General features: G+C 36.8%; 2 protein-coding genes across 3 annotated transcripts in view; both read right to left on the bottom strand.

The window, feature by feature from the left end:
* Positions 1 to 10,272, bottom strand: part of arhgef4 (Rho guanine nucleotide exchange factor (GEF) 4) — a 36,352-nt gene extending 26,080 nt beyond the window's left edge. The window contains exons 1-3 of one of the 2 annotated variants that reach the window (XM_057824534.1): positions 5,634 to 10,272; positions 4,673 to 5,242; positions 4,390 to 4,519 (exon numbers count right to left, since the gene is read on the bottom strand). In XM_057824534.1, the coding sequence (XP_057680517.1) occupies positions 4,390 to 4,519; positions 4,673 to 5,242; positions 5,634 to 5,714 (781 nt within the window). In that variant the 5' untranslated portion in view covers positions 5,715 to 10,272. Of the gene's footprint in view, positions 1 to 953; positions 1,524 to 4,389; positions 4,520 to 4,672; positions 5,243 to 5,633 lie in introns of those variants that run through there. The other variant, XM_057824535.1, reaches the window with a different exon arrangement.
* Positions 10,273 to 10,430: 158 nt separating this feature from the next.
* On the bottom strand, positions 10,431 to 12,155 carry chchd7 (coiled-coil-helix-coiled-coil-helix domain containing 7). Its single transcript, XM_057824536.1, has 4 exons — positions 12,009 to 12,155; positions 11,363 to 11,422; positions 11,171 to 11,269; positions 10,431 to 10,710 (listed from the first exon to the last, which is right to left on the bottom strand). Exons 2-4 carry the CDS (start codon positions 11,414 to 11,416, stop codon positions 10,606 to 10,608), a joined length of 258 nt encoding a protein of 85 aa, XP_057680519.1. The 5' UTR covers positions 11,417 to 11,422; positions 12,009 to 12,155; the 3' UTR covers positions 10,431 to 10,605.
* Positions 12,156 to 12,190: the final 35 nt, after the last annotated feature.

The raw sequence follows: 12,190 nt of genomic DNA, 5'->3' as shown, positions 1-12,190 counted from the left end.
TGTTTTCCATCCATCTCTTAGTTTTTCACGCAGAAAATGTTTTCATGAATGTACTGTATGCATGTATTTATTGCCTAAACAACTCTTTGTAACACATTTTTCCATGTTGAGCATGTTATTCAAAGCTGTATTTGTGAGCTACTGTCAATAACATCAGAATTTAAATTAATAATTTTAGATTTTCTATAGACTGCTAAAACCTCTGCTCCCCTCCCCTGGAATTTCTAACATCTGACATGTGCAACACTTGAATGAACACTTTTTTGGCAAACAAATTCCAAAACAAACTCAGCACTGATCACTAAAAGAACACTGAAAACACTGTAACATGGTGGCAACAGCATCCTTCTCTAGAGCTGTTATTATTCAACTGGAATTGAACATTAGTCAAGTTGGAAGGGACTATGAATATTTCCAAGTATCAGGTAGTTTTAAAAGAAAAAACATCAAGGCTTTTGCTAGAAAGCAAAAAAGTTAATTATTTGGAGAAGAATCATTCCTTTGGAATTCCTCGAAGTGATGTTACAAGATAGTTTTTAAAGTATTCTTAGAACGTGTTCTCTCTTGATGTTGAGAAATGGAAAACTTTTGGCTTTCGAATGTGAATTTTTTTTTCCTATCGTGTGTCGGTCTGAAACATATCCCCACAATTCACTGTCCTAACCTAACATGAACTGACATGACTTGACCCGCGCGCGACCTTAACGACTCAGTGCCATTTTCTGCCAGATTTACTTTAAAATCCAAACTGTGAAGGTCTGAAAACAGACAAGGAAAGACAGTGTCTCTGTTCATCTATTCTCACAGAAGACTCTCAACTTCATGACATGTCAACCTGTTGCCGCACGCCAGTCATCACGACACGATGATGTAGATGAGGGTAAAAGATGAGACAGAACTTATGATAGAAAATTTGAACAAATATTAAAAGAGCAAGGTCAATCGCCATTTACCTGTGGTGGAGTGGAGACTCTCCAAGCTCCAGTACCGAGATAGGACACCCCTCAAAGTGCCGCTGAGGCTACCATCATATCCCCTGATACAGCCACCAACCCCGAGACCAGTGTCCACCATGCTGTCCACCATTCCGCTTGTTAGGGATGCTCCGTTAAAGTCAGACCCTGGCGACTCCTCTGAGCTTCCGCTGCTAACGCAACTGTCCTTGGGCAGGGGTGCACTCCCTTCTGACGTTTGATGGGTTCGCATTTTGATGCGGACACAAACAACAAGGGAGGGAATTGTAGTGAGCTATAGAAAATGAAGCACAGCGGCTGAGCAAGTCGTTTATTCTGCCACCATGGAGACCGCGAGAAGACGAGAGACTAGGCTGCGCTATTCGCTGAGGTAAGCTTTAGCTGTCGGCTTGAATATTTCTACTCCTGTGCACATAACAAGAGTTATAGCAAGGCGTCCTTGCTTCCATCGCGCTCTCGCCTCCTGTTTCTGTTTCTCTCTCCACCCTGTTTGCACACTGCCCTCTCTCGCTACCGCTACACTCACTCCCCTCTCCTCTTGTTCTCTAATTCTACAGTATAGGATGACATCACCGGGGTATTCACAGGGGGTTTCTGAGGCAGGCACAATTATGTCAATGACTGGCAATTGAATGTGTGGTGTGTGCATGTGTATGTGTGTATATACATTGTTGATTTAATTTTCATATCTTTATTAACCCATTTCAACAGACTAGTCACAATAGTGACCAAAATGCATATTTTAATGTTTTTTTTTTTTTTTTTTATCCTTTTTATTATTGATTACTTAATAGGGCTACTAATGACGCCTAGTTTAGATGTTTAAATGGGGAAAATTTGGGATGAAGTGGGTTAATCCTAATGTATCATTGGCATGGAAACAAGTCCAAATAAACAAACCTTATGCTGATCACGCCAAAACACTTACAACATATAGTTTTCACAGCACCAACCTTGTACCCATGCAGCAGCCGCAGCTAGGTGCACATACACGATGAATAGGTTGGTCGACAGCAAACTGCGCTGTGCTAGTGCAGTGTGAAAAAGCATTAACAGTTCCTGGGGCCACAAATGGGCAACCAGCAGGCCGGATGCGGCTTGGGGGCTGCCTATTGAGACCCACTGTTCAACACTCTGCAGCCATTATGCCTCAGTGTTGTTGTTTGTTCATTGCAATGTGTAGAGGGAAAACGGGCACAGAGAAGTACCCGTTAATATATTATAAGATAATATGTATCTTTTGATAAGTTGTGTTTAAAGCACGTTGTAGGATTAATGCATTTTTAAAAAATCACAGTAGAGAACTATTTGAAAAAAAATCTGATATTTCTGATGATTAAAAACTAAAATAGACATGCTTATTGCAAAAAAAATCTTCATATTTTTTCTTCACAGTTTACCTATAGCACTTACTACGTTGTTACACTTATATACAATTATATAGTGATTACGAGTACAGTAACCATATCCTTTGTAAAAACATAATTGTTTAAAATAAACATTGTAGTATTGCCCGTTTCTTTCATATTTAAATATATTTCACAAGGGTGTAGGATTGCATAGGGGTGGTAGGGACATAACACTACCAACTTTTCAGGATGCTCAGATTGTCCCCACCAACTTTTAAGCAACCTTATTTGCTTTATATAATGACTTCAATTATATAGGTCATTTAGATTGTCTTCCCCATGTTGTAAGGATAGAATTGACCCTACCATTATGACTTGAATTCGAATACTTTCATTATGTCCGGATTTATATTGACCCCTTTTCACTTGCTGAATGTGCCAGCCCATTTTTTTCCTCAAACACACGTTTCATTGACTGATGACTTGACCCCCCCACACGCAGCCAGCCCCGAGTTCCGACACAGAAATTCAACATGTCGACAACATTCCACTTCCTCCGCCCCCTTCGAAGAGGAGGGACATTAGAAGTTTTGTTTCGGCCAGCTGCAGCTACTGTAAGTAATGTAAAAAGGTGTCAATTTTGTAGCGGGAGGTGGGAAACACAACACTAATCTTGCTACTGAAAGTCTGACCTGAATCAGAGTTAGCATAACATTAATCTGTGTGAATTTCCGAAACTCGAGTAGGAAGCTGCTTTGAGAGAAATATCCTCCTGTATGTTTTCGACTGTTAGTGTTAATTATGTAGTGAACTGAGGATCACCCCCTTTTCCCAATTTTTTATATTTATTTTATTTATGGGGTATTAAGGAGCTTTTTTGTTGTTGTTGTTGAGTTTGGCTGTGCTTGTGGACAAAAGCAGTAGTGTTTTACCGGAAGGAAGGTTCCATTTTTATTTATTTTTGTCATTCCCTGACTATGAAATGTTTTCAATTATATTTAATTTCTTTATTTAACCGATGTTGAGTGGTCAAAATGTTTCTTTAGTAGTTTTTGAAAACAAAGGTTTGAATCGAACGGTGTAACACCTGAACCAACACATAAGCACTGGAAAAACACACCTACTTAAAACTAGTTAGATTTACACGGAATACAAAGGAATTTATTAGAAATAAGTCAAATGATCTGCCAGTGCATCAAGTAAATTTTACTCACTTAGATTTCTTAATAAGAAAAATAGCTAGCTGAAAATAAGCTTAACAGACTTATTTTAAGCAAAATGTTTGTATATTTAAGCTTTAAAAAAGCTTGTTTGTCAGAAATGTTCTTAATTCAAGAATAGATATTATTCAAAACATTATTTAAAAGCAATTTTTTCTGGATCTGGGTGAAAAATAACCAACTTTTAGATGTATGAGCTTAATATGAACAAATAATAATATTTACTTAATTTAAGTGGAATAATCTGACATATTAATCTGTTAACTAGTCTTTACACTCATAACAAGATGGAGGAAATTATTCGACTAGATTTAAGAAAAATTATCAGATTAAGATATTATAAACTGCAGTGTGAAAGTTGGTACAAGTCAATACAGATTTATTTTGCATCGATCATTTAGCCTTTTCATTACCTAGGTTCATATTCATGAGAAAAAGCCTTTCAGTACTCTGGTCTTAATAATGACCCAACCCCAGCAAAAAATGTACATGCAGGTTATGCTGTTATATCGTCCCTACCAATATTAAGACCAAACCAACGCCCTTGGTATTTCAATATTTTGATTTTTGATATAACAAAAGCTCATATATTCAGTACAGTATTTTTAATATTCTTTTAAGAAGGATCCAAAAGTTGGAAAAAACCTGATAATGTGATAGGGAAAACAGACCGATTTTGGATTCTACACTTAAAGAATTGTTAAAAATAACTGTGAGACTGAACAAACTGAACAAAAAATGGTGTTCTTTAGTTTTATATGGTCAACAGGTCTACTATCCATTATTTAAACCAGAGAAGCAAACTTGAGACAAAATTAGCAATAGAATGAATGAACAGATACTCACGGAAGTTTGAAATGCATCTTCTCCATCCCATACAGTCCAGACCAACTGGGGTGCTTTGTGAGAAACAATGATCCTTGAGAGATAACCGTCCAAATGCCTTATTGGGTCTGGTACTGACTCTTGTTCTAATCTGTCAGAATCAGAAACATATTTGTTCAACACTAAAGTTTGCTACTGTATGTCATCAACTTAGAGAAAGGGGTGGAAAGGTATTCAACTACTTCCGTAGTGGAATTACAATGTTCAAAACAGTTCTTTATGAATGTTTAAGAAAGATAGTTACCTTTGAATTCAAAGTGCCCGGCCTGTTTGCTCTTTGTACATGTAAACAATATGCCTCCGTTATTCCACATTGTCCAAAGTAAACTTGATTGGTAATTGATTGTTGTTGTTCTTGTTCTAATATTGGGTTCTCTGCAATTGGGTAGGCTTGGCTATCTGCGTACCGCATGTCTCTGGTGCTGGATTCCAAAGGAATAGTAGGTGTTTCTGTGTATTTTTTCCTAGTCCTGTGCTTTTCAACACAGGTGGAAAACACCTTTCTCTGGTTATGTTGAAGTGATAGTGATTTTATTCGTCTGGCTTTACTTTGACCAACGTAGAAACTGCCAGAAGTCGCAGGCTGAACCTGAATGTCCTCAAGTACCACCAGGGCATTGAGAGAATCCTCCACCTCAGGATGAAGACCTGAATCTGAAATTGTGTGGGTCTCCCTTGAGTGGGTACTGTATTCATGAGGGCAAACTCCTTCTGTCGTTTTATGTCTCAGCTTGAAGAAGTTATCGCCTAAACTACAATCTTCTAGTCCACATCCTTTAAAAAGTTGAGGTGGTTCTTCAAGGGATTCTTTAGGCTGAGGAGATAAAAAAATACATGAAAGAATAGTGCAGTAATCCTGTTAAGATTCCATAGAAATTATTGCACGAGAATAAGCCTAAACTTGATGGTTTAGTGTCTGAATAAACTTTACAGAGGTAAAAATGATCCAGAACAGGAACAAAATGAATATGCACCGGCAGATAAGCTCTCAGTGTCAACAGTGTGTTTAAGAACATTCAGGGGAAATCCTAGGTTTAAATTGTACATTTAAAAATGTAAAAAATTACCAAGTGCAACAGTCATGTTTTCTCATCATTAGTTCCAAACAATTTAAACATCATGTTGACCGCTTTATCAAATTACAAATTTAAGATTAATGCACCAGTTCTGCACAAGCCTAAAATGTGTGTAAATGTAATACTTACTTTCCTGTGTATCAAAGTGCAGGCTGTATCCAGCACCAGAATGTAAAAGTGAGTAGAAAACCAGCTTAACACTGCTCCCATGCTGTATCTCACACTTGTTGTAGACCCATAACTCGATGCACTCTTTAGACTGCCAGTCTTAATCAATACTACATCTCAACTATTTTCTGTTCTTCTCTTTATCACAAATTAATTCCCACTCTATAAAATGTCCAAATTTAAAATTAATTATTCTAGTCTTTTTGCTTCTGTAGTATTGAGGCTCTTTTGTACACGAGGAAGAAAACGTTTCGCTCCATGGTGATCCTCCTAGAGCGGCTTAATCCAACCTGAAAAGGCATGTACACTCTGATCTCTGCGATAATAAGGACAGGCACTAAGATGCTCTGCTATAAATACAGGGCCGTAAAGTCAAGGAGGGTATTATGAATGACTCCCATTGAAGAATTACAACCAATGAATGTGAATACATCAGTTATTTTAATTTGTAAAGACATTTTATTGATGCCAGCAAAATTAATCAACTGCAATTTTTCCCCCCAATAAAACATACAATTTTTTTTAGTCTTCTTGTTTGGCACATTGATTGATGAAGTTTAAAGACAAGTTTCCTGAACGAAATATGGGCGGCACCATCTTGGACAATGTCTGCTCCGAACTTCCGGTTGAGAAAGAACAACATGAATTGCGGTTGAAGTAAGCAGTGTGTTGACAATGTTAAAACTGCTAAATCAAGCCAGAGGAACCCACGGAATCTCCAAAAATGGATTCAGCACGACGTAGATGAAATTGTATGATTGTTCTTATCACTTCGTTGATCATTCGTGGACAAAATTATAACAACCTGTCAACCTGTGTTGCGTGAGGTATAGATTGATACACCGGCCACTTGTGTGACCAAAATGAGGTGAAACTACATATTACATTTGCTGAATGCAGAAGGGCTGCCACAGATTTTGTTGTTACAAGGAAATACTACAAGGTACGTACAAATAAACAAAAAAAGTATGTCAGTCTTTCATTACTGCAGATATTGATCGCAATAAAACATTTTAACAACATGATTTCATTTCTTGTTTTATTTAAAACGATTGATGCATGTGCAAAACAGGTCAATAAATCACAATTTATAAAATTATTCGAAAAAATATTATTTGAGAATTTGATATCAGACAGCAGAGCTCCGGAGCCTGGCAAACTTTCACCCGACATTAAGGCCTCCAGACAGGCTTTCTCCCGCTGTTCTCTGTAATTCCAGCTTCAATAGCGTATCTTAAAGTTGCTGCTAGGCCTGAACGATATTGGAAAAAACTATTGCTGCGATTTTGGGGGAGTTTGCGATATTATATTTGGATATTAAAATTTTTTTTATTTATTTTTTTTTTTTTTTAAAGAAATTTTCACTAGATGACTTGTGATAGTTGATGTTGTGTAGATGATTTGATTGACTGTTTGGAAAGACTTGGATGACTCACAATGACCAGTGTACAGTGATCCCTCATTTTTCGCGGTTAATGGGGACCAAAACCCACCGCGATAAGTGAAAAACTGCGAAGTTGCGCACCCCGCCACCCCAAATTTTTATTTTTTTGTGTGTGTGCTCAATGTATTTATTCAGATTTAGCATTGGAAAGAGATACATATCAGGCATGTTTTTTTCTCACTTTTTTCCCCAAAGTATGATTTTAAAAAATGTATATACATATTAATAAATGGTTTTAAGCACTTCAAATGTAATAATTATGATCAGTTTTAAACATAACTGTCCAACCAAATCATTTTTGAACAAGAATAAAGTACTGTAGTAGAAAAATGCTTGGCATTATTAAATACTTCCGTTTATCTACCTTAGCTGTGACTCTTGGTGGACATGTAGAAATTACAAACTCCTCATGATCACTTCTGGCATTTAATTTATGTCTCAAACGTCTCCACACGCACACACATTCATTCCAAAGCAGCTTCCTTGCAGAAACTGTTTAACCAGTTAAACGATGATTGACAGCTGCTGTGCTGTGATGTCCGCTTCTTTGGCAAGATCAAAGATACCAGTATCGTTAACTTTAATAAGCAAGTGCTGCAGTGACTGTGAGGTTCAAAGAGCTGGGATAGGGAGGGTGTGAGGCTCTGCACAGAGCAGAAAGCAGGGCGTATGTGGATTAAAATAAATAAAAACTATCGCACGTCCTCACAATGGGACTATCGCGCACGCACACATCGCGATGGCGATGTTTAAACGATATATCGTTCAGGCTTAGTTGCTGCAGTTAAAACGCTCGTTGTTGGATCTCGGGATCTAGTTGACGGTCCGCCACGAGGCGAGCCGCCTCCAGCCACAGCCTTCCGGCCGCCCCCGGGTAGAACGACGTAGTCTCGATATACAGTATGTCCATCAACGTACAGTAAGTGTTGCGTTGGTTCTTATGGGTTAAAGATCATTATAATTACAATCATCATCGTAATAACAATATCAAAGGCAATAAGTCGTTTCATTCATTCAAGATTTTAAGCTTTAGTGTTTTTTGAGCACCGCACACACTGCAGGTACTGGAATGCCTCGGAGCTTTTCAGGTTCCTGATGGCGTTTACATCCACTGCCATAGTCAATAAAATACAATAATATTTTACTTGTGGTCACCCTCGGCCATTTCTTAATGTTGTCTTCCCCATGTCGAGATGGCAGAAGGATGCGGTATTTCCCAATCTCTTTTTTTCAGGGTTTTTAGTTAGTGATGCCACTCCAGCGCCATTGAAGTCAATAGTAAAAAATTTGAAACCGGAAGTTGCTTGCAGACATAAGGAAGTAAAGCGGAAGTACCTCGGAAACTTGTCTATTGATTCACTTCAACATAGTTCCTTATCACTAAGATACCACAAGATGGCGTCGTGGCTGGAGTGTCAAACACAGCTGTATTTAAGTATGCAGGAGTCGCACCAAAGAAGAAAGGAGTATGATCCTGGACCTGGCTGGAGTTGAAGGACTTGATAGCCTACTGCTTGGTAGTTTTCTTTTAAACAATGCTGAACTGATAACAGAAGTTGATCTTTTACATGTAAAAAATAAAAGTTTTAACTTTTGGTTTTCATCTGCATTTTACTGCCATTTTTGTTTATGAGTAATGAACTACTCACAAAAATTGAAAGATTTTTGTCTTTAGAATGAAATTACTGTTAATCTGCTGTTCTCTTACAAAAAAATGAATGGCTGTTTTTAAAGGATGTCGATTTCTCTGCCCTCTATGCATTAACACAGTTGAGTCGATATCATTAAAGGTTTTCATTAAATATTACTATCAGCAAATCCTTAACTTTTGGGTAATTCTACAGTTGGTGATTATTTTCTTTCTTTATTGTTTTGTACTTTACTGTTGCTATGTTTTTATGTAATATATTTACGATAAAATATTAGGTCCACTCCTGTGTTTTTCTTGTCTATATTCTCTTTCCTAGTTTAAAGCATACCCTTGTTTTTGCTAAGAATATGAAGTAATCGTCAAATCTCAAAGCAAATTTTTTAAAAAATTATATATGGCGGAAAACACTCAGGTGACTTGAAGTTCCGCTCTGAGACCCCCAATTTAGCCAACTTTCAAAATTGTCCGATATGCATGTGTGATACATCATTGGAAAGCTTAAAATCTCAATTTTCTGGGGGAATAAAAATTTTGAACAGGAGGGCTTTTTTTTTTTTTTTTTTTTTTTAATGTTTTTTAAACAGCAAAACCCCATCTGGAGGCGAGAGCACGCGAGAGCAGAATTACAGACGCCATAACTTTAACGAGATATTATCGAGTGCTTACCTTGTTTTGATCCAAAAACTCCACGTAGCATGTATCACTGAGTGTCAAGACACCGCTGTGAATGGCCACAGCTGGATTTTTGGGGGATTTTATGGGTGAAACATGGTAATTTAACAGGGGTCGCGATGCAGAAATCGCAGACATCGAGGAGTGGTCGAGAGTTTCTTTTTCATATATTTACCCTTTTAAACTTTTTTTTTCAAATTTTTTTTGTTTGGGTCGATTATTTATCATCTAAAATATCGGAAAAAATGCGACCGTAACAAAAAAAAAATACAATTAACGATAGTTATGAGGTAGATATCCGTGACTTTTTTACAGACGTCATTTTTTTCCATGTGACATAATTTGTTTAAAAGTTAAAAATATGCGAGTGATTAATTTTTCAAAGTCGTTTTTTTCTTTTAAACGAAATATGAGACATCAAATAATGATTCTAAGCTAAAAAGGACGGACATTTTGAATAATAAATATAATTAATTACCTTCATTTTACGGCTGGGTTGAAACAAAAGCGGTTGCGCGAAGTCTGTAAACGGGGGTTTTCAAGGTAAAACTGACAAATTAAAAATAGTTTGGGGGCTTCATGCGCCATGAATCTGCTATGGCAGCATATAGACATGTTGTTCTATCAAACACAACAGTTGTTTTGGCTTCTAATACAGCAGTTTCTTTTAAAGAGGAGTGCAAGAGCAGAAACTGCTTTTTCAGTCTTGTCTGTGTTTTCCGCGATATACATTCAGATATCCTTTCTAATACAGTACTATGGGTAAAATGTAGGCTACCTTTAATAATATGAAAAGTAGTTTTTTAAAAAAAAAAAATGGAGGATTGCTGAAATAAGTGCTGTTTAGGTAGGAAAGTCATCTGTGTTGATTCATTATTTGACCTTAAACTCCTTTAAATAAAAGTTTAATTCTACATTTTTAACTATTCTACTACCTAATATTGAAATCTGCATATTTACCTGATCTTCATTCATTTTTACAACAGCAAAATGAGGTGAGGTACTTTTTTTACTGGGCTTTCACATTGTTCACAAAAACAGTAAAGCAGTTTGCATGCATATTTTCTTAAGTCTTTACATAAAGTCCCAGATATACAGTTCATTGTTTTAGCATTAGCAGAATGTCTGTCAAACACCTGATGGCTCTGTATACACATCGTGACCCCTCAATATGGCTTCCCTCCAATACCAGAGAGAATCTCCTGCCTTTCTGTAGCAGTGGGCATGACAGGTTTTATACCCTCTCTCCTCCTGTTCAACATTATGTTGTGCTGCGGAGAAAGAAAGACAGGTTAGGTAAAAACACAGATATAAATTATTTCTATTTTAAACTCTCCTTATGGATGTATGCTTTTTTTTAATGCTGCAACATTCATGAGAATGACATGTTACTATCATGCCAGTAGGTGGCAGTCTAAATACATATTTAAACATCACAATATGCACAGAGAATATATTTTTCCCCTTGTTTTGTAAATACGGTAGTTATACGTGACTAATTCACTATGCACAAATTCACCAATTTATCATTTGACAAAATAGCAAAGTACTACAGTGCAGCAGAATAACTATTTATCTTGACTGAAATATCTATGATATGGTGTATTAGGTTCATCTTATTTCAAAATTGTTACTAACATCTTTATAATCTGTCCAGTTCTTGCATGCTGATCAACTGGTGCCCCCAAGTTTGACCCAGTGAATTTTAGTAAAAGTACATTGCATAAATACCCAATATTTCCTACAGTTCTTGTATCTCTGGAAGTCGGCAGTACACATGTTCTTATCATAGTTGTAAGCGTCCAAACATTTCTGTGAGGCATCACTTTCCTACCAGCAAAAAATAAATAAAACATACAAAATGATCAAACATTGTACATCAGTATCAGAATGATATTGTCTCAAACAGGGATTGCATCTTACTTCAATGCAAGGATTTATGTCTTGATTCCGGACTTTCCTGACATGTTTGTCCATTTGTATCTGTGTAGATGCACAAAAAGTACAATGTCTACCAAAGTTTACAGGTTTTAGTAATAAGCAGACACCTTGTCAATTTTTTGTTTTGAAAAATTTTAAATTATAAGCAGGTTTCAGACTTGGAGCATTTGAGTGACTTGAAAGAAAGGAGAGCAACAATTGCCAGTGCACATTTGTTTGATTTTTATTGAACATAAGTGTCAAACAGTCTAACACAAATAAATACAAAAGAACACATTCATGAGGATGGGGAAGATGCTAGCATTTAGACGTAGGAGACCTGGAGTCAGAGCTATTGATATCAATCACCAAGATACGCCTTTTAAAGGCACACTTTAACACATAAATACTATATTGTGTCTTAATTACACTACCTTTACATACTCTTCGATGTCAACATTTTACGTTTATGGTGGCATTCTGTCTTAACAGCTTGCAACAAGAGCAAGAAATAGGTGTCTAAATCTTTCGAATTAATACGAAGTGTAGTAATGAATGTACATTTAATAGATGACCTCTACTTCCACGTGTAATCATGCTCCATAAATATCACTAAACGACAGAATGTAATGCAATCCCTTCAACTTACCTAACACTTCAAGAATCAGGGGGAGTGTCTTTCAGGGGATAATTAATAACGCAGACATTTAGCGAATGATATCTTTGAATTCATATAACTCTGTATGCCATGCTAACAAGAACGACTGTGTAGCAGGAAGAACAACAACGCAGTAACTGAGGATTGACAGCAGAAACAGCCAATAGAATCCC

This window comes from Corythoichthys intestinalis, chromosome 20 (assembly GCF_030265065.1).
Source record: "Corythoichthys intestinalis isolate RoL2023-P3 chromosome 20, ASM3026506v1, whole genome shotgun sequence".
NCBI lineage: Eukaryota > Metazoa > Chordata > Actinopteri > Syngnathiformes > Syngnathidae > Corythoichthys > Corythoichthys intestinalis.
This window is presented reverse-complemented; position numbering and strand designations above follow the sequence as displayed.